Source organism: Cervus elaphus, chromosome 29 (assembly GCF_910594005.1).
Source record: "Cervus elaphus chromosome 29, mCerEla1.1, whole genome shotgun sequence".
Taxonomy (NCBI): Eukaryota; Metazoa; Chordata; class Mammalia; order Artiodactyla; family Cervidae; genus Cervus; species Cervus elaphus.
Genome location: NC_057843.1, coordinates 24,899,327 through 24,925,442, shown reverse-complemented (window position 1 = coordinate 24,925,442; position 26,116 = coordinate 24,899,327). Strand labels below are relative to the sequence as shown.

General features: G+C 43.0%; 1 protein-coding gene across 1 annotated transcript in view; it reads right to left on the bottom strand.

Annotated features, from left to right (window-relative positions):
- The window catches only part of SAXO1 (stabilizer of axonemal microtubules 1), a 104,118-nt gene that overhangs the window by 12,058 nt on the left and 65,944 nt on the right, over positions 1-26,116 (bottom strand). Inside the window, exons 2-3 of the mRNA XM_043891102.1 lie at positions 17,997-18,176; positions 680-882 (exon numbers count right to left, since the gene is read on the bottom strand). Coding sequence (XP_043747037.1) covers positions 680-882; positions 17,997-18,176 — 383 coding nt within the window. The remainder of the gene's footprint in view (positions 1-679; positions 883-17,996; positions 18,177-26,116) is intronic.

Genomic DNA, 26,116 nt, shown 5'->3' with positions numbered 1-26,116 from the left:
AATAAAAAAATTTTTAAAGATTAAAAGGATTGATGTATATAGCAAAATAGTTATTCAGGGGGAGGTACTCAGCCCATTAAAAAATAATACAATTTTAAAAACTCACCAGTCTCTATCATTATATATTTGCACATTTTTCTGTATGTTACATTTCCATAATTTTTTAACAAATGAATGAATCAATCAGTGGTGAAACCCAACTTGGCTTAAACTTGAACTGCTTGCCCAATATAGGACAGGAATGGCAAGCTGAGGCAGGCAACTAGCAAATATTTTTTGTAGGAGGCCAGATATTAAATGTCTTAAGCCTTGCATGCCATATGATTTCTGCCACAGCTATTCAACTTTGCTGCCGAAGCACAAACTTAGCCATAGATAATATAGAAAACCAATGGAAGTGGCCGTGTTCCAACAAAACATACTTATGACACTGAACTCTGAATTTAATATTCACATACCCTAATGTAATAGTCTTTCTCATTTTTTTTTAATCATTCAAAAATTTAAAAACCATCCTTACCTCTCTAGCTGCACAGAAACAGGCTGAAGGCCAGATCTGGCCGCAGAAAAGACTGCCCAGCCTGTGCACTGAGGGCGTGTGTGCATAAAACCCACTTCCCAGTCAGCACCTAGGCTCAGCCCGTCCCCCCCAGCCCTGCCCCCTCCAGCCTTCTCCCACCTTTGTAAGTAGGCAGACTCTCCATCTTGTCCCCACAAGGGTATTTACTGTCCCGAGGTTTGATGGGATCCACTCGACAGAGGGGGTAAGGGTTGTAATCTTGTTTATACGTGGTCTGCAGATCCATGTTCTCTTCACTTGGGACGAACGGATTGGGCTGGTGGATCTTCACTGGTAACACTTTGTGAGGCCCATAGTCTCTCCTGTAGGAAAATAAGCAGAAGCCTTGGGAGCCCTTGCCTCAGAATAAGGCTCATGGTTTCCATTCAACCCAATTCTATAGGCACTGGCTGAGAAGTCATCCTCCCCTCTCTGCCTCCCGTTTCCCACTTCTGACAAAGACATGGCCATTCACGTCTCACTCAAGTTACACGCCGTCAAGGGCCAGCCATTCACCAAGTGCGTGATCCCTACCTCCACGCTGCAGCTCATCGGTTCCTCTTTCCTCCTCAGTTCAGACCCTGGCCATTTCTCATGTGGGTCATGTTATAACCTATAACCTGGGCTTCCTGCATGATTGCCACCACCTGCCACTCTCCTATCCTGGAGAGCCAAAATCAACTCTCTAAACCCAAAATCTTACCCTTTTACTCCCTGGCTTTAAAATCTTCCAGATAAAGCCCAACTTTCTAGCACAGAATGTAAACCTTCCTGGACCTGCCTCGGCCTTCCCTCCCTGGCCGCGCCCCCCTCCCCCTCATTCCCACCCCCATCCCACTGCCGCCACCCAGGACCACTGAGAAGGCCTCTCCTGTGCTTGCTGTCTCCACCTTCCTCCCCCAACCTGTTCACTGTGGAGCTGACTTCTATTTTTCCGGTCCCGCCACCTCCTTCTCTGTGCTCCCAATAGCTCATGCTAAGATTTATCTCCTTCCTCTATTTAACTTCATAGAAAACCCAGAAGAAAAGGCCAATAAATGCAGACAATGAACCTTTCACTTCTCAGCTCTCTGGCACCAGCACTCCCATCATTTCAGGGTATATGGAAACAATGGAATAGAAAAACGAAGACATTTTATGAAAAACAAGTGCATATATATGGAATCTAGAAAAAATGGTACAGATGAACCTATTTGCAGGGCAGGAATAAAGTCCACTAACTTAGAAAGCAGATATGTGGACACAGGGCAGAGAGAGAAGCGGAGGCGGGGGGGCACGAACTGGGAGCGCAGCGCTGACCTATACATAGTGTGTGTGTGTGTAAGTCTCTGTCATGTTCGACTCTTTGCAACCCCGTGAACTGTAGCCTGCCAGGCTCCTCTGTCCATGGAATTTCCCAGGCAAGAATGCTGACGTGGGTTGCCATTCCCTTCTCCAGGGGATCTTCCCAACCCAGGGATTGAACCTGGGTCTCCTACACTGCAGGCGGATTCTTTAACTTCTGAGCTACCAGGGGAGCCCACATGTAAAACAGATAGCGAGTGAGAAGCTGGGGGTGTCACAGCAATGAGCTCAGCTCAATGCTCTGTGATGAGGTAGACAGGTGGGATGGGCAGACAGAAGCTCGAGAAGGAGGCGATAAATGTATACATACAGTTGATTCACTTTGTGGTACAGTAGAAACTAAATACAACATTGTAAAGCAATTTATACTCCCAACTTAAAAGAAAGAAAAGAAAAAGCATGACACTCTTTACTATACACTCTCTTCCCAAAGCACCCCAGTTCTACAAAGACCAAGACACTGCGGCATCGCCACCAGCACGAAGTACCCTGGCTCAGCCCGGGTGCCCACTGCCCACCAGCTGCCCAGGGCAAACTCTCTTCAGCATACCTTCCCCCCTTCCTCTGAGAACTTCTGCTTCACACAACGGGCTGTTCTTGCCTGAAACTCATTTATCTAACTGGACAGGGGGAAGGTGGCTTTTCCCTAACGGCACTTCCAAAACGACCTCACCAAGGGAAGGGGAAGGCTTCCGGACAGGAAGACGTTGGGCCCAAACACCAGTAAAAACCTACTTCCCCGCCAAAATCTGGAGCAGTGTTACTGAGCCATGCTTGACTAGCAGAGGCAACACGCTCCACTGTAACCTGTCTTGCATGAATTATACATATGGTTGTCAATAAACCCAAACCAGGGACTGAAAGCGCTTGGTGGGAGGGGAGGAAGGAGTTAGGAAGCCGGAGAATTAGTCTCCCTAGGGCTCCAAGGGGGAAACAGGAGATGCTTCAGTTGAACTCCCTGTAACACCCTCTGGGTAGGTTTAAAAATACATCTCAGCAGCATTTACCGGGCCTGCAGCCTGGGCTCTGTCCCCAGGGGCCCCATGTTGGCAAATAGCAAGAGGAAGCCAAAAGACCTGAGGCAGCTGTTTGCTGACAGTGTAAGTCAGGGTTTATGGAGGGAATGGGCGGAATAAGAACCCAGGGATCAGCTCCCCGCTCCTATCCTTCTACGTGTGCAAGTACCTCACACTGATGTCTGTTCAAAGCTAAACCAGCTGCAGCAGGGAACTAGGACAGTCAGGCCTCTAGGCTGCCAAGAGAAATGGGAAGGCCCAGAAAACACTGGCTGATAACCAGTTAACTGCAAAGTGGCTTCCATCAGAGAGTTTGTGTTCTCAAGGAGGGCTCCCAAGGGGAGGTGGCTTTCCTCACTCCCCAGGGGGCTGGAGTCGGGTTGGAGGCAGCCTGAGACCCTACAGCTCCATACAAATCTGTGTTGACTAATGGCTATCCAAGAGTTCAGCCCTGTTCACTTCCAAGAATGTGTATCAGAAGATACCAGGCGGCAGGTGATGAGGAACAAAGCCGAATGCCCACACTGCCCCGCAGAGCCCTCCCAGGCCCAGAGCAGCCAGGGCTGCCTTCCTGTCATGGGCCCATCACACCCTGGAACCTGCACACAGAACACGAGACATTCTCTTCTGCTGTTACTTCTACTGAGGGAACCAACTTCCCCTCAGAGATGCTGTGAAAACCTTCCTACAAGGGCGGCCAGGCTCTATGATAACTAAAATGTGCTTAATGCCCCCATTTCCTGCTGCTACAAGATAAAAAAAAAAACAAACAGGATTTCCCTGGTGGCGCGGTGGATAAGAGTCCACGGGACGACAGAGAGGGTACAGGTTCAATCCCTGGTCCAGGAACTAAGCCCTCAGCAACTGGCCTCAGCAACTAAGCCCATGCACCACAACTAACTGAAGCCCTTGCTTTCCAGAGCTGATGCTCTGCAACAAGAGAAAGCCTGTGCATGGCAACGAGGACCCAACACAGCCAAAAATAAAAAATTTTTAAACAGAAAAGCACAGATGACTGCCTACAACTAACCTTACCAATTCATGGACTTTTCCTGAAATTGGTTTCTCAATAGCAAAAGGTGATGTGGCAAAATCCTCATTTACCATGTTCAAGGAACGAAATTCTTAACCGAATCTTCCTCTCCAACACAAAATTCAAGACAGTTTATGAAAGAACATCAATGGATTGAATTTACTGATCAGTTATAACCAAGACAAATGATCTTGGGGAGGGGAGCAGTGATCTACCTCTGAAGAGAGGAAAGTAGTTTAAATTTTAATTCATTTATCCTCCACCCAAAATTATTTATCATGGCTTAAGAATGAATTGAATCAGAATTTATATGTTTCCTCATTATGTTTTTTATGTTCAGAACATTTACTGAAATCTATCGTTAACCACAACATAACTACAGGTCCCCAACCTCTCATAATCTTACAGCCCTTAAGTTCACGTAAAAGAAAACTATTTTATCCTTCCCAGAAATTGCTCAAATTTAGTAGGTTGTTTTTTTAATAAAACTCCCTTCTCTTCCTGGGGTACATATCCTAGCTCCTGTGCCCATTTTGACTCTGAACCAAGAAAAAAAAATGGTCAAAGATGCCAAGTTTCTTTTAGGTGCATAGTCATAAAAGTTATCTGGTATGGAAAGTCCTGAGTTAAACTCTGAGTTAAGTAAAGGTTAAAGAGAACCTGCTGGGAAGCCAAAACAATTTGACTTCCCATCATTAGGCAAAGTTAAAGGAAGGCATTTGACAAGAGTCTGGCAAAAGGAAAGAAGCTATAACGTAACAGCTAACCAGGGTCATGAGCCTGGAAGAGGGAGAAGGATATTTTCATTGTGATAAAGGGGCTACACAATACTTGGTTCAATCTATTTTTAATTTTTAGAAAATGCTTAATATTTGTATAACCTTGGCATGCTAGAGAATTTTTTTTTAATCTAGCCATCCCACTTGGCATGTGGGATCCCAACCAGGGATCAAACCTGTAGCCCCCGCGTTGGAAAAGTAGAGTCTTAACCACTGGACTGCCAAGAAGTCCCTATTTTTAATGTTTAGCTGGGCAAACTTCAGAATTTGTTAGTATGCCCAATCATATTAATAAGCAGAAATAATTTTAAGAGCTCCTGCCCAGAAATTAACCCATGCACTTATGATCAATTAATCTACAACAAAGGAACCCAGGATATATACAATGAAGAAAAGACAGTCTCTTCAGTTAGTGGTACTGGGAAAACTGGACACACACATATAAAAGAATGAAGTTAGAACATTCTCTAACAATAATACAAAAATAAACTCAAAATGGATTAAAGACCTAAATGTAAGACCAGAAACCATAACATCCTAGAAGAAAACAGAATATTCTGACATAAATCATACTAATTGTTTTTTTCAATATGTTTTCAATCTCTCCTAAAGCAAAGGAAATAAAAACAGAAATAAACAAATGGGACCTAAATAAAGTTGAAAGCTTTTATACAGTACAGTGAAATGAAAAGACAACCTACAATATGGGAGATAATATTTGCAAACAATATGAGCAGTAAGGGGTTAATATCCAACATATATAAACAACTCATACAACATAAAAAAATTGATTATAAAACAGAAGAGCTGAACAGTCAAAATTTTTCCAAAGAAGACATGCAGATGGCCAATGGGCACAGAGAAATATGCTCAACATTGCTAATGATCAGGAAAACACAAATAAAAACCACAATGAGATATCACGTCAAAATGACTATTATCAAAAAGAACACAGATAACAAATGTTGGAGAAGAAGTAGATAAAAGCGAGCTCTCCTACACTGTTGGTAGGAATGCAAATTGGTGCAGCCACTGTGGAAAACAGTATATAGGCTTCTCAAAAAGCTAAAAACAGAACTACCATATGACCCAGCAAATCCACTCCTGGGTATATATCTGAAAGAAACAAAAACCCTAATTCAAAATGATACATGCACTTCTAGGTTCATTGCAGCACCACTTACACAACTGGCAAGATATGGAAGCAACCGAAGTGTTCATTAACTAATGAACAGAAATTGTGTGGTGTGCATACACCACACCTTTTCTGATACACACACACACACAATGGAATACTACTCAAACATAAAAAATAATAAAAGTTTTGCCATTTGCAACAACATGGACAGACTTGGAGGCTATTATTCTAAGAGAAATAAAACAGAAAAAGAGAAATAGTGTGTGATATCACGTACATGTAGAATCTAAAAAATACAAACTAGTGAACATAACAAAAAAGCAGCAGACTCAAACCAATGATTACCAGTGGCGAGGAGGAGGGAGGAGCAATGTAAATAAAAAGTAGGGGATTACATTATAAATAAAAAATAGGGGATTAAGAGGCATAAACTATTATGCATAGAAATCTACAAGGATATACTGTACAAAATAGTAAAGCTAATATTTTACAATAGCTATAATGAAGTATAACCTTTAAAAGTTGTGAATCACACTTCCCTGGTGGTCCAGGGGTTAAGAATCTGCCCTTCGCTTCAGGGGACACAGGTTCTGTCCCTGGTCCTGGAAGATCTCACATGCCTCAGAGCAACGAAGCCTCTGTGCCACAACTACTGGGTCCTCACTCTAGAGCTTGTGCTCTGCAACAAGAGAAGCCGCTCAATAAGAAAGCCACACACCACAACTACAGAGTGGACCCCATTCACCACAACTAGAGAAAAGCCCCACACAGCAATGAAGACAGTGCAGCCAAATAAATATATAATTTTTTTAAAGTTGTGAATCACTACATAGCACACTCATAACCTATATAATAGTATACATCAACTATACTTCCATTCAGGGGAAAAAACAACTCCTCCTCTTGGCCCAAAAGCAATCCTCACACCCCGCCCTAAATCTCCTCCCTCTTCCTCAAGGATCAGTGGTTTCACCTTTTCCTCTTACTGGCTGCTTTCTGTCAGTATTTAAACATGCTTCAGTCTTCCCCATTTTCAAAGAAAAACAGCAAACAACAACCCTCACTGCAGTCCACTCCGCATCTCTCCTCTAGAAAGTTATCATTGTTGGTTAGTTGCTAAATCCTGTCCAATCTTTAGCAACCCCAATGCAAAATTCAAGTTAGTTTGTGAAAGAACATCTATGGATTGAATTTACTGATTAGTTATAACCAAGACAAATCATCTTGGGGAGGGGGGCAGTGATCTACCTCTGAAGACAGGAAAGAAGCTTAAAGTTTAATTCATTTATCCTCCACCCAAAAATATTTACTGTGGCTTTAGAGTGAATTGAATTAGAATTTATATGTTTCCTCATTATGTTTTTATGTTCGGAACATTTACTGAAACCTATTACTAACCACAACATAACTGCAGGTTATGTTCCAAGGCATGTGAGGTTTTTTCCAATCAAAGATTGAGTCCATGTCTCCTGCATTAGCAGGCAGATTCTTTATTGCTGAGTCACCAGGGAAGACCCCTCTAGAGAAATGTTGTTCAGTCGCCTAGTCGTGTCCAACTCTTTGTGACCCTAGAGAGGCAGCCAGGCCTCCCTGTCCCTCACCATCTCCTGGAGTTTGCCCAAGTTCATGTTCATTGCATCGGTGATGCCTTCCAGCTATCTCACTCTCTGATGCCCTCTTCTCCTTCTGCCCTCAATCTTTCCCAGCATCAGGGACTTTTCTAATGAGTCGTCTGTTTGCATCAGATGACCAAAATACTGGAGTTTTGGCATCAGTCCTCCCATGAGTATTCAGGGTTGATCTCCCTTAAGACTGACTGGTTTGATCTCCTAGTGGTCTAAGGGACTTGGTGGAGAGGGAGGTGGGAGGGGGGACCGGGATGGGGAATACGTGTAAATCTATGGCTGATTCATATCAATGTATGACAAAACCCACTGAAATGTGAAGTAATTAGCCTCCAACTAATAAAAAAAAAAATTAAAAAAAATAAAATAAAATAAATAAAATTTAAAAAAATTAAAAAAAAAAAAAAGAGTCTTCTCCAGCACCAAGTTCAAAAGCATCAATTCTTTGGTGTTCTGCCTTCTTTACGGTTCAGCTCTCACAACCATGTGTGACTACTGGGAAGATCATAGCCTTGACTATATGGATCTTTGTCAGCAGCGTAATGTCTCTGCTTTTCAACACACTGTCTAGGTTTGTCATCACTTTTCTGCCAAGAAGCAATCATCTTCTGAGTTCATGGCTACAGACACCATCTGCAGGGATTTTGGAGCCCAAGAATAGGAAATTGGTCACTACTTCTACCTTTTCCCCTTCAATTTGCCATCCAGTAATGGGGTCAGATGCCATGATCTTAGTTTTTTAATTCTTAGTCTTAAGTTGGCTCTTTCACTCTCCTCCTTCACCCTCAAGAGGCTCTTTAGTTCCTCTTTGCTTTCTGCCATTAGAGTGGTATCATCCACATATCTGAGGTTGTTGATGTTTCTCCCACTTATCTTGATTCCAGCTTGTAACTCATCCTGCCCAGCATTTCTCATATTGTGCTCAGCATATAAGTTAAACAAACAGGGTGACAGCAGACAGCCCTTTCATACTCCTTTCTTGATCTTGAACCAATCAGTTGTTCCATACCAGGTTCTAACTGTTGCTTCTTCACCCACATACAGGTTTCTCAGGAGACAGGTAAGATGGTCTGGAATTCCCATCTCTTTAAGAGCTTTCCACAGTTTGCCATGATCCAACAGTCAAAGGCTTTAGTGTAGTCGATGAAACAGAGATAGATGATTTTCTAAAATTTCCTTGCTTTTTCTGTAATCCAGAAAATGCTGGCAATTTGATCTCTAGTTCCTCCATCTTTTCTAAACCCATCTTGGACATCTGGAAGCTCTTGGTTCACATCATGCTGAAGCCTAGCATGCAAGATTTTAAGCATGACCTTACTAGCCTGGGAAATGAGTGCAATTGTCCAATGGTTAGTACATTCTTTGGTACTACCCTTCTTGGGAAGTGGAAGGAGGATTGACCTTTTCCAGCCCTGTGGCCACTCCTGGGTCTTCCAGATTTGCTGACATAATGAATGCAAAACCTTGATGATATCCTCCTTTAGGGATTTGAATAGTTCTGCTGGAATTTCATTGCATCCACTAACTTTATTGACAGCAGGGCTTCTTAAGGCCCAATTGACTTCATACTCCGGAATCTCTGGCTCTGGGTGACTGACCACACCATTGTAGTAATCCAGTTCATTAAGATCTTTTCTATATAGTTCTTCCATGTATTCTTTCCATCTCTTCTTGATCTCTTCAGCATCTACTAGGTGTCTACCATTTTCACCCTTTAATTGTGCCCATCTTTGGGCTGAATGCTCCCTCGATGTTTCCAATTCTCCTGAAGAGATCTCTAGTCTTTCCCCTTTTGCTGCTTTCTTCTGTTATTAAACACTGTTCTTTGAAGAAGGCCTTCTTGTCTCTTCTAGCTCTTCTTTGAAACTATGCATTTAATTGGGTGTACCTTTCCCTCTCTCCCTTGCTTTTCACTTCTCTTCATTCTTCTGCTTTGTGTAAAGCCTCCTCAGACAACCACTTTGCCTTCTAGCTTTTCTTTTCCTTTGGGATAGTTTTGTTCACCACCTCCTGTACAATATTATGGACCTCTGTCCATGGTTCTTCAGGCATACTGTTATCTAGATCTAGTCCCTTGAATCTATTTGTTACCTCTACTGTGAATTCATATGGGATTTAAGTCATACCTGGCTGGTCTAGCATTTTTCCAGTTTTGTTTAGTTTAAGCCTCTAGAGAAGGGGCTGTCTACAAATACAGGCTTGCCTTCCTCACACCCTACTCAGGCTCCACCCATCAAATCTCATCCTACTCACTCCTTGCTTGAGTCAGGGCCTTCAAAGCCCCACCTTATTTCTCCAGGCCTTTATCCTTATGCCACCAGGTACTCTGGCCACCTGATGCAAAGAACTGACTCATTAGAAAAGACCCTGATGCTGGGAAAGACTGAAGGCAGGAGAAGGGGATGACAGAGGATGACATGGTTGGATGGCATCACCAACTCAATGGACATGAGTTTGAGCAAGCTCCGGGAGTGGGTGATGGACAGGAAATTCTGGAGTGCTGCAGTCCATGGGGTCACAGAGAGTTGGATGATACTGAGTGACTGAACTGAACTTATCCTTATGCAGCATCTCCATGACATCCATTCTCTCCTTCAATTTTGTAGTAATCTCTCCCTGGACTCCTTTGATACCTCTCCTCATCATTTGACCTCTTAATTGCTTCTATGGGGTTTTGTTCTTTGTCAAGTAACTTGATTTCATTATTTCTGCATGTAATTCTGAAACTCCTGGCATACAGGAGCCCTCTGAGGAAAACATAATGTCTCCGCAGGCAGATCGGGTAGGCCATTCCAGCCCACTGAGAAAGATCCCTAGGCTGGGTCACAGGGCTTGATTCGTGCCCTTACCCTGGTAAAGACACTCTAAGCCCACGTTATCTTTGCTACAACAGACCGGATTCCAAGAATATGCCTCTAGTACAGAGATTCCTCGGTATCCATTATTCGTGGAGGATCACCCCCAGCCCATGGATACCGAAATCTGTGGATACTCAAGTTCCTTGTATAAAAGGTTGTAGTATTTGCATATAATCTATGTACATCTTCTTGTATACTTTGTATCGTCTCTAGATTACTTATAATACCCAACATTATGTAGTTTCTAGTGGGAAATTCAATTTTCTAAATGGGAAATTCAAATTTAGCTTTAGGGAACTTTCTGGAATTTTTAAAGATATTTTTAATGCACAGATGTGGAACCCACCGATATGACTGTATCTATCTACTCCTCTACTCACTCATCTCCTCAAACCCAACCAAAGCTGAGGGTAACATCTGTTATTGCCTCACATAAACTCTGGACAAAATATAAAAATCAACTACCTGTGAGCACTAAAGGGCAACCAAAACAGGAAGATTCTAGAGCAGAAGCAACAGGTGGAAGAAGGGAATGATGCTGGATAAGCCTATGCATCAACTTCCCTTCTTTTTCCAACATTTCCAGTCTGTAGGCAGGCTCCAGTCTGTGCCAGGTAGGGCACATCTTCTTGACTGAAAAACCAGAAGGCAAAATTTGGAGCAACCACAAATGCTGGGAAGTGAGAAAGGAATCCTGAAAAGGGGAGACCGGAAACAGTAAGGCTTAAATTCTGTTTGTAAACTGGACCCTTATCTCTGGCTGACATTACCTGCGTGGGACAGACTTCAAGCAATTGTGCTAAAGATAAGTGAACTGAGGTGAGAATTGCCACACAAAACACAAGTTTGCATTTTGAGTCCAATCAACTTGTGGTGGTGGTCCTTTAGTCACTAAGCTGTGTCTGACTCTTGCAACTCCATGGACTGTAGCTCGCCAGGCTCCTCTGTCCATGGGATTTGCCAGGCAAGAGTACTGGAGTGGGTTGCCATTTCTTCCTCCAGGGGATCCTCTCAATTCTCCTGAATTACAGGTGGTCTCCTGAATTGTAGACAAATTCTTTACCACTGAGCCACCTACTGTTTGCTTTAAAACCACATTCTTTAGAGGAATGTAATAAAATCTAGATCTTCCACAACATAACATTAACAATGCACAGGATCAATCCAAATTTATTGACATACATAGAGAAAACGTGACCCATTATCAAGGGGGAAAAAAGAAGATAATCATGAAGACCAGCCCCAAGCAGTCCCAGATTCTGCAATTAGCAGAGAAAGATTATAAAGTAGCTATTTTAGCTATGCTTACTTACAAAATGGAAAACAAGGTCACAATAAATTTAAAAAAGGAAATCACATAAGAAGAATAGAAACTATATATAAAAATAACTACATGTAATTTCTAAAACTAAAAAACATAATATCTAAAATGAAACACTCACTGGATGGGTAACAGCAGAATGAAGACAGAGGAAGAAAGACAGACTTAGCAAACCTGAAAACAGATGAATATAAGCTGTCCAATCTGAAAGACAGAGAGAAAAAAAGACTGGGCGAAAGAAGTGAACAAAGCCTCAGGGACAGAAAAAATACTTAAAGGCCAAAATGTCCCCAAATTTAAACAAAGAAGCCCTGATATCTCAGTCGGTAAAGAATCTGCCAGCAATGCGGGAGACCCCGGTTCGATTGCCAGGTTGGGAGATCTGCTGGAGAAGAGATAGGCTACCCACTCCAGTATTCTTGGGCTTCCCTTGTGGCTCAGCTGGTAAAGAATCTGCCAGCAATGCGGGAGACCTCGGTTCAATCCCCAGGTTGGGAAGATCCCCTGGAGAAGAGAAAGGCTACCCACTCCAGTATGCTGGCCTGGAGAATTCCACAGACTGTATTGTATAGTCCATAGCGTCACAAAGACTCAGACACGATCGAGTGACTTTCACTATCACTTCACAGAAAGGCTCTTAAACTACCCAGGCACATCTAGCACCGAGACCTATTATAGCATGTCTTCACTAATCCTTAGATCCAGTCTATCAGTTCAGTTCAGTTCAGTTGCTCAATTGTATCTGACTCTCTGCAACCCCATGGACTGCAGCATGCCAGGCTTCCCTGTCCATCACCAACTCCTGGAGCTTGCTCAAACTCATGTCCATCTAGTTGGTGATGCCATCTGACCATCTCATCCTCTGTCATCCTCTTCTCCTCCTGCCTTCAATTTTTCCCAGCATCAGGGTCTTTTCCAATGAGTCAGTTCTTCGCATCAGGTGGCCAAAGTATTGGGAGTTTCAGCTTCAGCATCAGTCCTCCCAATGAATATTCAGGACTGATTTCCTCTAGGATTGACTGGCTGGGCTGCAGTCCAAGAGACTCTCAAGAGTCTTCTCCAACACCAGTTCAAAACCATCATTTCTTCAGCGCTTAGCTTTCTTTATAGTCCAACTCTCACATCCATACATGACTACTGGAAAAACCATAGCTTTGACTAGATGGACCTTTGACAATAAAGTAATGTCTCTGCCTTTTAATATGCTGTCTAGGTTGGTCATAACCTTTCTTCCAAGGAGTAAGAGTCTGTTAATTGGCTGCAGTCACCATCTGCAGTGATTTTGGAGCCCAAGAAAATAAAATCTGTCACTGTTTCCATCGTTTCCCCATCTATTTGCCATGCAGTGATGGGACCAGATGCCATGATCTTCATTTTTTGAATGTTGAGTTTTAAGCCAGCTTTTTCACTCTCCTCTTTCACTTTCATCAAGAGGCTCTTCAGTTCTTCTTCACTTTCTGCCTGGTGGTGTCATCTGCATATCTAAGTTTATTGATATTTCTCCTGGCAATCTTGATTCTAGCTTGTGCTTCATCCAGCCTGGCATTTTGCATGATGTACTCTGCATGTAAGTTAAGTAAGCAGGGTGACAGTATACAGCCCTGACATACTCCTTTTTCAATTTTGAACCAGTCTGTTGTTCCATGTCCAGTTATAACTGTTGCTTCCTGACCTGCATACAGATTTCTCAGGAGGCAGGTTAGGTGGTCTGGTATTTCCATCTCTTTCAGAATTTTCCACAGTTTGTGGTAATCCACACAGTCAAAGACTTTGGTGTAGTCAATAAAGCAGAAATAGATATTTTTTTGAAATTCTCTTGCTTATTCTATGATCCAACAGATGTTGGCAATTTGATCTCTGGTTTCTCTGCCTTTTTTAAATCCTGCTTAAACATCTGGAAGTTCACGGTTCACATACTGTTGAAGCCTGGTTTGGAGAATTTTGAGCATTATTTTGCTAGCTTGTGAGATGAGTTCAATTGTGCAGTAGTTTTAACATTCTTTGGCATTGCCCTTCTTTGGGATTGGAATGAAAACTGACCTTTTCCAGTCCTGTGGCCACTGCTGAGTTTTCCAAATTTGCTGGCATAGTGAGTGCAGCACTTTCACAGCATCATCTTTTAGGATTTGAAATAGCTCAACTGGAATTCCATCACCTCCACTAGCTTTGCTTGTAGTGATGCTTCCTAAGGCCCATTTGACTTCACATTCCAGGTGTCTGGCCTTAGGTGAGTGATCACACCATCATGCTTCTCTGGGTCATAAAGATCTTTTTTGCATAGTTCTCCTGTGTATTCTTGCCACCTCTTCTTAATATCTTCTGCTTCTGTTAGGTCCAAACCATTTCTGTCCTTTATTGTGCCCATCTTTGCATGAAATGTTCCCTTGGTATCACTACATTTTCTTGAAGAGATCTCTAGTCTTTCCCATTCTATTGTTTTCCTCTATTTCTTTGCACTGATCACTGAGGAAGGCTTTCTTATCTCTCCTTGCTATTCTTTGGAACTTTGCATTCAAATGGGTGTATCTTTTGTCTATAGAGGTGAGAAAGTGTATCCCCACTGGGACAACTCTGAGTAAAGAAATAAGTATTTGAACAGGAAGTGTGTAATATTCAATTGGTAGACACAAGCCTACTACCAACTTTATTGCTTCTCTCCTGGCTCTTTGGAACAGATTCCAAAAGCCCTTCCCCGGACTTCCCTAGTGGCACAATGGATAAGAATCTACCTGCTAGTGCAGGGGACATGGGTTAGATCCCTGGTCCGGGAAGATCCCACATGCCGCGGAACAACTAGGCCCAGGTGCCACGACCACTGAGCCCATGTGCCTAGAGCCTGTGCGCCACAGCAAGAGAAGCCGCCGCAATGAGAAGCCCACGCGCCACAACGAGAGTAGCCCCGGGTCCCTGCAACTAGAGAAAGCCCGCACATAGCAACAAAGCCCCAGTGCTATCAAAAGTAAGTAAACACAAGATCTCTCCCTTTTAGCTCTTTCTCTTTACTCTTCCACTTACTAAGGAGTCTTGTCAGTAAACAAAGGAATCCGTGCCACTTCCTACCCTTTTCGTGGCAGCCAAATTCATCACGTGAACCCAATTTCACCCACCCCCTTGCACCTCTATCTCCCCCTACCCACAGCCTCACTCCCTTTAGAATAAAGGTCTAACACCATTGTAAAGACTCACCTCTTTTTTCTGAGGCTATTCACTTTGCTCATCTTCAGGGATTGCACTTAGCTAACAAAACAATGTCCAAAAATGGGGCCCAAGTGTCTAACATGGTGACAGGCCTAAGAGGAAACAAGGCTTGAAGCACAAACCTTTTGCTCATAAATTGATCTCAGGTCTATCCAGACTAAAGGCAGATCCTCTGTGAGAGAACTACCAAAGGGCTGCAAGAAACCACTCAATATCAAGAAGGGCTGAAAAGCATAAGCGAATATTCGCCTCGTGGCACCTGCTGTAAATCCCCAAGACTTACAGTCAGTAAGAGCGGCGTGCAGCTGCGATCATGCCTCATGCTGGGATAATAACTGTTCTAGAAACCAGGTGTTTTTCGTGTCTGGGCTTCATCACCAGACCCAGCCAAGCCTCGGGCCATATGACTCTGTCATGCAGCAGGTGGCATGTCAAGCAGTCCCACGTCCAACCTCAGAAACTAAGCCAGGTCCTCCCTTACATAGCGAAGTGGGTCGGACATTCTGACCACCAGATTCCACGGGCAGAAGGATGACGACCTGCACGGACACAGAGGTGTGCAGACACAAGGCCGACCCACCCCTTCCTCACCAACCTCTGGTGGAGCGCCTAGATAACAGCATCTCTACAGTTCCCTATGGGGAATGGTTTTATGTATTCAGAGATATGGACCAGAGTCTCTGCTGAGTTTACAAGGTTCAGAAAAGATGGTTAGTAAAAATCTTGTTTTTTGTTGATTTATGTCAGTAAAATCCCACCAAAGCTAAAAGAAAAAAAAAAGGCATCCTGATAGTGGCATGGTTGTTTTGTTTGTTTTTTTCATTCTACAAAAATGTGCCCAGCAGGGCAGGCATGGGACTGAGAAATGATGAAACTGAGGGACGGGGGAGAGAAGAGATGCCTTCTGTTCATCTCCCCTTAGTCCTCTTTTTGGGGAAGAAAATAAAGGAGAGGAGAGAGGTATTTCTGTTCTTTTTCCTTCCCATGGGTAACTGTGATCCTGCCACTTCTTGTTTTTAAGGCCTGTATGATCATTAATAAGTTATTTTGGAAATTCTTTTACTATCTGCATTCCTCCGCTTTGGCCACAACTTAACATGAATGATTTTATTATTCTGGCCTTGCCAGGGACAGAGAGGATTTCTGGGTGATATGTTTATTGTTGTAAGTAACACAAGGCAAGGATAATTTAGAACAGGTCAAAGGGCTGGTTTTTGTTTTGCAAAGAGGGAGAGCATATGGGGAAGGGGGGCATGATGGGGAGGAGAGAGGGAATGTGGGGCTCCACTGGGGGCTCATAGCTCAGGGATGGGGCAGGACTACTGCTCCAGAGAAAGGGTTTGTCTTCATTTGTCCTGAGCTTGTGGGTAACAAACAAAAAGCATCCTTCAACATCCAGCCCTCCAAGGATTCAAATATTTCCAGAACAATATCTGAAGCCACGCTGCACTCTACATTCCATGAGGCGCTCTATATACTTGGGTATAAAGAGAAGTGAAGACTAGTATCTTAAAACCAAATGTGATATTCACAAGCCATTTCTCCATACTGCTCTTATCATTTCCTACCAACTACATGTCTGTTATACACAAGCCTAGTTCTTTTCATGAGTATCGACCGTAGTTTCTTCAAACGAAAAGCAACATTCGAGAATGATCCACTTCTCTCTCTTGTTGAGGTCTTTAGATTCTTAGAAACAAAGGATGCTGTTTTCTTGGTAAAATGAAGCCCAAACCTTAAGGTTTATATTGTTTAGTAAGTCATAGGTTGAAAAGCAGGTTGCATAGATTACGTTTTTTTCATGAATCAGGACCCAGAAACCCTGTGCTTAAATCAAATCATTTAATATAACTATTCAGCATAAAGGTGGCCTGATTCAAGAATCAGATAGAACCCTTGACTCCCCCCCATTCTCAAACTGCCTCTGTCCACCAGTTCCCACTAAGTCCAGCAATCACTTGGCTTCGACCTTGCCTTGTGGGTCTTTTCTACCCCATCACCCAGACGTGGACTTCTTCCTTTGGATATACAAGATAAGCAGCATTTAGTACATGCCTCCATCCCATGTTCTCAACAGAGGATGTTTCCAGGCCTATCCTGGAGGAAACCCAGAGGCAGAAGCAATGGTGTTCTGCTTAGTCTGGGCCATCTGGGACCTTTATCAGAAAAGCATAAAATTGCAAGGCAAAGGTGGGGGCAGCATGCAATAGGAAGAAAATTTACCAGATCTTGAAAACCTATAATATGTGGGCATCATACTAGGACTATTTCCTCTCCACTGCACAGCAATCCTGCCCCTTAGGGATGAGGATCATCAGAGGCAGAGAAGGCATCCAGCTCTCAGGTCTTATCTGGGAACTAAGCTATACAGCCTGAAACACCGCCCAAGTAACTCCAAGGTATTGGTACTCCTCTTGGTCATCAGGCACAGGACAGAAGTCACTCACTGAATTGTCAACAACCCAATTCTGTGAGAGCCTTGCAACGCAACGTGTAGAACAATCCTGGGATTGATCATGTGTCCCCACCCCCTCAATACAGATAACGCTGCAGCCCTGATGTGTTGACTCATCAGGGACTCAGTCTCTGTACAGAGCTGGACCTCAAGAATCAGAGTTTCTAAGTCAAGAGTAACTTAAAAGGAAATATTCTTTGCTTACATTCTTGATGTATGTTCAAGGGGACCTCAATTCAAAATCTACAGCATAACTTCAAAAACGCTCAAGTTCTCTTTCACCACTACCAACATCACTAACACCACCCAAGCTGACCTGGAGCTTATGTGCAAAAGCCCAAAACTCCTTTTTCTGCAGCAGCCCTCACCCCTTTCAAGTTATTATTTCCCTTTAATACTTTAAGCCTTTCCATGTAGATCAATTTGCAATTCCTGCCCCACGGCCCCACCCTTGCCCCAAGCCCCAAGCAAGAATCCTTTCTCACTAAAAGAGGGCTGGGGAAAACTAAACTGGCTAATAAATGCAGGATTTTCTTTCAGAGATTCTCTGAGTAAATTAAGGCATTAATAGCACATACTGATAGTGCACATTAATGTAATATTGAACATTAACTTAATGTACATTACTCCATCAGTGTTGTACACTCCTACATTTACACCACACCCTCACCTCGATGTGGTCAGGCCTTCCATCGGTGTGCACGCTCTCTGGTAATCCATCTTGGGCTTGAAGGACTCTCTGGGCAGGTAAGAGTGATGGACAGGGTAGTTCTCGGTATATTCGGAGAGAAGACATGGTTTCTCTGTTTTATCATAAATCTTGGTAGGGAGGTGTGGACAATGATGCCGCCTAGTTAAAAAAGAAAAATGGAACATGAGGTTGGTTACCTTCTTGCAAAGAATACATTCAGCCTGCTACCTACTCAAAATGTGACCCAGAGTATAGAATCATGACAGCCAACATTGAAAGCAGGAGTTTAACCCTTCTTTTTCTCTACTGAACTATATGAAGTGGCCAGAATTTTTTAAATGATCTGTAACTGCAATTGGTTAACTGTCAAAATTCCTTGGATCATAAAGTTACAAAAGCATAGCTGACAACCAGCCCTCACATGCGTCACGCTTCTCATTTAAATACTGAAACACTCCCATACTGTAGCGAAATGGTTGTAGCCACGGAGGCATCGGAGTGCCAACCCAGTCCCTCCCAAGACCTTCCTGCACCTCCCAGTCGCCCAGCAATCAAGGGCTTAATATCTGACCTAATAGGGGGCTCCAAGGCTGTGCTCAAGGGCCAGGTTATTATCTTTCCTCATTGGTTCCTGGGTCAATTAAGAATATCACCCTCACACACAAGCGGCATCACATAAGAGCAGAACCACCCCAGTTCTGAGTATACACCGCTGACGACGTGAAAACATTTTTGCATTGAAAGTCTGGTTCCTTCATTCTTTCAGGTTTCATTTCAAGTGTCGCCTCCTTAGACTTCCGCTGATCATCTTAACCTAAAAGACACCCCACCAGCCCCTCCCATCACTCACAGAGTTTCTCTCATCACATGGATGACTTTCCCATCACTTCCTATTGTCTGTAACTTGCACTTTTGTTGATGAGTTTATTATCCATCAAGCTCAGCACCATTTTCTGTCTTGTTCACTGCTACATCTCTAGTACCTCTCATATCCTGCCTGCCATATAGCAGGCACTCAAAAAAACATTTACTAAGCAAATACTGGGGCTTCCATGGTGGCTCAGCGGTAAAGAATCGCCTGCCAATGCAGGAGACATGGGTTCGATCCCTGGTCCGGGAAGATCCCACATGCTGTGGAGCAAATAAGCCGACGCACCACAACAACTCGGCCTATGCTCTAGAGCCCAGGAGCCGCAACAGGAGAAGCCACTGCAATGAAAAGCCCGTGCGCCGCAGCTAGAGAGCAGCCCTCGCTCTCCCCAACGAGAGAAAAGCCCACACAGCAATGAAGACCCAACACAGTCAAAAATAAATTAAAAAATTTTAAACACAAATATTGAACATATGAATGAATTATTAAATAAACTTTATCCAGGTTGATGACTAATAGACAATAACTTGAATTTATAGTGTATAGTGAGTTTTTCCATTTATTATCATTTCCATTTATAGTTTATAGTGACTTATTCTATTACCATAAGCACGGTAATAAACAACCTTATTATTCTACTTACAGGTGAATAAAGGGCAGCTATTTGAGCTGTCAAAGCTAAGCAGTATATCAATTATTTGTACACCCACACACAATCCTTACAAACCAGCTGGGTATCTCTATCATCAGACACCAGCACATCAACAAAGCTCCGTATTAGTGATCTCCAACTTAGAGATCAGAAATGACACCCAGAATGTATATCCAGAAATGACACTGAATTTTTTTAATAACTTTTTTATACTAAACCAATTCTAAGATCAAGGCATCTGGTCCCATCACTTCATGGCAAATAGATGGGGAAACAGAGGAAACAGTGACAGACTATTTTGGGGGGCTCCAAAATCACTGCAGATGGTGACTGCAGCCATGAAATTAAAAGACGCTTACTCCTTGGAAGAAAAGTTATGACCAACCTAGACAGCATATTAAAAAGCAGAGATATTGCTTTGTCAACAAAGGTCCGTCTAGTCAACACTATGGTTTTTCCAGTAGTCATGTATGGATGTGAGAGTTGGACTATAAAGAAAGCTGAGCGCCGAAGAATCGATGCTTTTGAACTGTGGTGTTGGAGAAGACTCTTGAGAGTCCCTTGGACTGCAAGGAGATCCAACCAGTCCATCCTAAAGGAAATCAGTCCTGAATATTCATTGGAAGAACTGATGTTGAAGCTGAAACTCCAGTACTTTGGCCACCTGATGTGAAGAACTGACTCACTGGAAAAGATTGAAGGCGGGAGGAGAAGGGGATGACAGAGGATGAGATGGTTAGACGGCATCACTGACTCAATGGACATGAGTTTGAGTAAACTCCGGGAATTGGTGATGGACAGGGAGGCCTGGCAAGCTGCAGTCCATGGGGTCGCAGAGTCAGACACGACTGAACGATTAAACTGAATTCTAATAACAGAAACTAAAATACACATACTCTGGGGCATCACATCAGAGAAAAAGGAAACAGACATACAGAGAACTCATCACTGCTCCAACCAAAAGCTGGTTTCCAGGCAACAGTTAGCATGCTGCTCCTGTTGTTAATAAGTTCAACCCTCTACATAAACATTGCTGCCATCACTATAGCTACTGTGTGCCTCTCTTCAACCTCCAACCCCCAGGGAAAATGATCAACACCTGTATTGTTTATATGGCTAGAACTGCACATGGACACGTGTCTCTAGAAATATCCCTATTTTCATTTCACATGTAGATTTGTCTATCAGATTAGGATTCCCTCAAACCTCAAACCAAAAGCCAAGAAGTGTGGGTTATGCAAAAATACCTCTGCAGATATATTTTATTCACCCGCACTCTGAGGGAAAAAATCAAGATATTACTAAGGGTAACTTAAGAGGGTACAAACTTACCATATTTACTTTTCACTTCTGTTATAAAAGTACTATTGGTTGTAAAAGATGCTTGTTCCTTGGAAGAAAAACTATGACCAACCTAGACAGCATATTAAAAAGCAGAGACATTACTTTGCTGACAAAGGTCTGTATAGTCAAAGCTATGGCTTTTCCAGTAGTCGTGTATGGATGTGAGAGTAGGACTATAAAGAAAGTTGAGCACCGAAGAAGTGATGCTTTTGAACTGTGGTGCTGGAGAAGACTCTCGAGAGTCCCTTGAACTGCAAGGAGATCAAACCAGTCCATCCTAAAGGAAATCAGTCCTGAATATTCATTGGAAGGACTGACGCTGAAGCTGAACTCCATATTTTGGCCACCTGATTTGAAGAACTGACTCACTGGAAGAGACCCTGATGCTGGGAAAGATTGAGGGCAGGAGGAGAAGTGGACGACAGAGGATGAGATGGTTTGGTGGATGGCATCACCGACTCGATGGACAGGAGTTTGAGTAAGCTCCGGGAGTTGGTGATGGACGGGGAGGCCTGACGTGCTGCAGTCCATGGGGTCACAAAGAGTCAGACATGACTGAGTGACTGAACTGAACTGATAGTATGAGTATCTGAATTTCAGTGTTAAATACATTCAAAAGTTTTTCTTTTTAATTAATTTATTTATTTTGGCTGCACTGGGTCCTTGTTGCTTTGTACTGCTTTTTCCTAGTTGCGGAGAGCAGGGCTATTCTTCACTGTAGTTCAAGGGCTTCTCGTTGCTGTGGCTACTCTTCTTGTGGAGCACAAGCTTTAGGCATGCAGGCATTAGTAGTTGCAACTCGAAGACTCAATAGTTGTGGCACATGGGCTTAGTTGCTCTGCAGCATGTGGAATCTTCCCGAAATCAGGGTTGGAACTTGTGTCTACTGCATTGGCAGACAGATTCTTACCCACTGTGCCACCTGAAAAGTCCCCAAAGTTTCCTCTTTTAAAAATGTACAGTATTGGCATTTAACATATGAAGATGCATATTTATATTTTATATATATTTAATAAGGCTTCCCTGAGAGCTCAGAGGGTAAAGAATCTGCAGTTATCTCCTAAGTGTTGGCACAAAAATGATTGCTCTATTTTGTTTTGTTTACTATGAAACATTTCCCACAGTATATGTTAGATATTGTTAGCACTGCTAGGCTCAGAATCAGTCCAATTATCTGAGATTTCAATTTGAGCCAATTAGTACCCTATCATTTTGGGATTCCTACAAACCTCAAATCAAAAGCCAAGAAGTGTTGGCTACCCAAAAATACCTCTGCAGATATATTTTATTCACCCACACTTTGGAGAGAAAAATCAAGATTTTATTAACAGTTACTTTATTGCACGTGCCTGAATCTAACTCCAGACTTAAAAAGGATTTTCCCTCTCTAGTGCTCTTGCTTTTTAAACCAGTAAAACTTTGCTTTTATATAACCTCCTTTTCATATTGTTACTTTTTCAAATTGTAACATGTTATAAAGGTTCATTACTACAGAAAAATAAGTGTAATGGCAAAAAAGACATTATAGCTGGCATCATGAGAGAGGATTTCGGTATAGCAATACACTTGCCTCCAGGCATTGATGTTCCATTAAATGGACTTTATATATATATTTACAGGGAAGATTTTATTTATTTGAGATGTTGCTAGTTAACTAGAACTTCCCTGGTGGCTTAGACGATAAAGCATCTGCCTACAATGGGGGAGACCAGGGTTCAATCCTGGGTCAGGAAGATCCTCTGGAGAAGGAAATGGCAACCCACTCCAGCACTCTTGCCTGGAAAATCCCATGGACAGAGGAGCATGGTAGGCCACAGTCCATGGGGTCACAAGAGTCAGACACGACTGAGAGACTTCACTTTCACTTTCTTTAGTTAACTAAGACCTTGTTTCACTTTGAAATATCAAAGACTCGCAGAAACTCAATGTTTCATCACCTGAGTGTGCTCATGGAGGGACCTTCTTTTCTCATCTGTACCCACCCCAAACTGAAAGTCCCTCTCAAGACCCCAAGTACTGTGTCTCCACCTTATTGATCTTTATCCAGGAGTTCCTCAGGGATGAAAACCAAGTCTTACACATCTGTGTTCTGGAAACTAGCTAGCCTGATATTTCATATATTTTAATAGCTGGATGGACAATGTATAGGAGGATAAACTACTGGAGAAAGATATGGACAAAGAGATGACTGATTTGTGCTAATATTAGTAGAGCCAAAAGGGAAAAGGCAGAGCAGATTCTTTTTTTATGGACCTAGTGCTACAGAGTGTGGGATCACTATGCACGGTGTATTTGAAAGTGGTCTTAATAGTCATGGACCAAAGAAACACGACTCTTCGTTCCAGCTCTCTGATACCTGTTCCAGTTACCTCAGTCACCCAGCTCAGGAGCACATTCAAACAAGCCTAGATGGGCCAGCAGACCAAGAAAAGAGAGAAAGAGTAAGATCTCCTTAATCTATCAGAACTCTGAAGTTTTTCCACTCCAAGAATTACTAAAGGACCAGCAATAAAAGGAAATAATCCTAACATATTCTGCGTTGGTAAAGGGACAATAGAGACCTTTCAGCAGAATCCAGAAAAAAAGTTGTTAACAACAGTTGATTCCAAATTAGAATTACAGAATTTTAAAATTTTTAAATGGAAAACATCTGATCCAACATCCCCGCTATGCAGATGAAAAATTTGAAGCTCAGAGAACTATGCATGTAACCTAGCCACAGACCTAACCTAGACAGCATATTAAAAAGCAGACACATTACTTTACCAACAAAGGTCTATCTAGTCAAAGCTATGGTTTTTCCAGTAGTCATGTATGGATGTGAGAGTTCGACTATAAAGAAAGCTGAGTGCCAAAGAATTGATGCTTTTGAAGTGTGGTGTTGGAGAAGACTCTTGAGAGTCCCTTGGACTGCAAGGAGATCAAACCAATCCATCCAAAAGGAAATCAGTCCCGAGTATTCATTGGAAGGACTGACGCTGAAGCTGAAACTCCAATACTTTGGCCACCTGATGGGGAGAACTAACTCATCTGAAAAGACTCTGATGCTGGGAAAGATTGAAGGCAGGAGGAGAAGGGGATGACCGAGGATGAGATGACTGGAGGGCATCACTGACTCAATGGACATGAGTTTGAGTAAACTGTGGGAGTTAGTGATGGACAGGGAAACCTGGCATGCTGCAGTCCATGGGGTTGCAAAGAGTCAGACACGACTGAGCAACTGAACTGAATCCTTCAGGGGACCAGATTCTCAGTAAGAGAAAGCAGGGCCGTCTGGTACAAATACGACGAATAGATACAACTGATGTACCAACTAGCAGTGGCTACCTGGGAGCCACAATAAAAAACTATACGTCTCAACCAACTGAGTGAGAATGACCATCTTGACAGACAGCCATGTCTGTCAAGGGTACTGAGTTAGGGAAGTGGGGGTAGGGGATAAATGTATGAATGAACCTATCAACAAAAAGGAAGGAAAGAAAGGGAAAGAATTCTGGTTGAAATGTCCACCAACTGTTGAAAATGGTGACATACAGGAATCAAACTTTGGAAGACATCTAGAAACAACAAGCCATACAAATATGAAAGAAGTTGCCAAGATGAAAAAAGAGGACTAAACACAAGGCCAACGTTTTGAAGAACACCAAATTTAGGATGCAAGATAAAGTTTAGGAGGAAAACACTGACAAAAAGAAGATAATTCAGGGGCAGGTCAAATAAAGGATTTTAAATGTTCAGCAGTTAAATACCACAGAAAAATCTCTTATGGTGACTAGAAAGCAGCTTTAGTAGAGCATTTGGGCAGGAACCCAGAAATGGATGCTGCTGACGAAGTGGAGGAGGGCAGAGAGGCCATATTGAAAAATCTGGTGACAAAACCAACAAAAAAGTCCATTAGGAGAGACATGATTACAGCAGATATGATTAAGGTTGGGGGGGGGGGTGTGCCCAGAGGGGACATGGGTGGGGATCAAGGGACAATTTGGTTTTGTTTGGGGGTTTTTTTTTTATTTAAATTATTTATTTATTTATTTTACTTTACAACATTATATTGGTTTTTCCATACATTGACTTGAATCCTCCATGGGTATACATGTATTCCCCATCCTGAACCCCCCTCCCATCTCCCTCTCCATCCCATCCCTCTGGGTCACCCCAGTGCACCAGTCCCAAGATCCTGTATCATGCATCGAACCTGGACTGGCAATGATTTGTTTCACATATGATAATTTACATGCTTCAATGCCATTCTCCCATATCATCACACCCTCTCCCTCTCCCACAGAGTCCAAAAGACTGTTCAATACATCTGTGTCTCTCTTGCTGTCTCGCATACAGGGTTACCGTTACCATCTTTCTAAATTCCATATATATGCGTTAGTATAATGTATTGGTGTTTTTCTTTTTGGCTTACTTCACTCTGTATAATAGGCTCCAGTTTCATCCACCTCATTAGAACTGATTCAAATATATTCTTTTTAATGGCTGAGTAATATTCCATTGTATATATGTACCACAGCTTCCTTATCCATTCGTCTGCTGATGGACATCTAGGTTGCTTCCATGTCCTGGCTATTATAAACAGTGCCGCAATGAATATTGGGGTACACGTGTCTCTTTCAATTCTGGTTTCCTCAGTGTGTATGCCCAGCAGCAGGATTGCTGGGTCATATGGCAGTTCTATTTCCAGTTTTTTAAGGAATCTCCACACTGTTCTCCATAGTGGCTGTACTAGCTTGCATTCCCACCAACAGTGTAAGAGGGTTCCTCAAGGGACAATTTGAAAGGAGAGATGTGAATCTGAGCAGCAGCAGTCTGGAGGCCTTGATGCAAGGCACAAAGGCATCAAGACAAAGCAAATAGAGGAGGTGGAAGGCTCAAAGCATGCACAGGGCATTCTAGGGAGAGCGTTGAAGCGGCAACTAGAAAGGATGCAGGCTTGATTCCGAGGACTAGTGATGCCAAGGGAGAAAGGCCCAACCAGGATGGTGTAGCAAGGTTCAGAAGCTCTGGGGTAAGATACTCTGCTTCCGCAGAGTGGGAGGCAGAGGGTTTGTGGGGTGGCAGGCACCAACGAGAGGAGCTCTGCTGGGATGTGCAGCCACAAGGCTGAGTGGGCAGGAAGGCGGTCGGCGAGAACCAGTGGTCCATGGGGAAATCAAGAGCCTGGAGAGAGGGGCAGAGAATACGTTCAGAGCCATGGAGGGGATCCCAGAGGCTCTCCTCACCCAT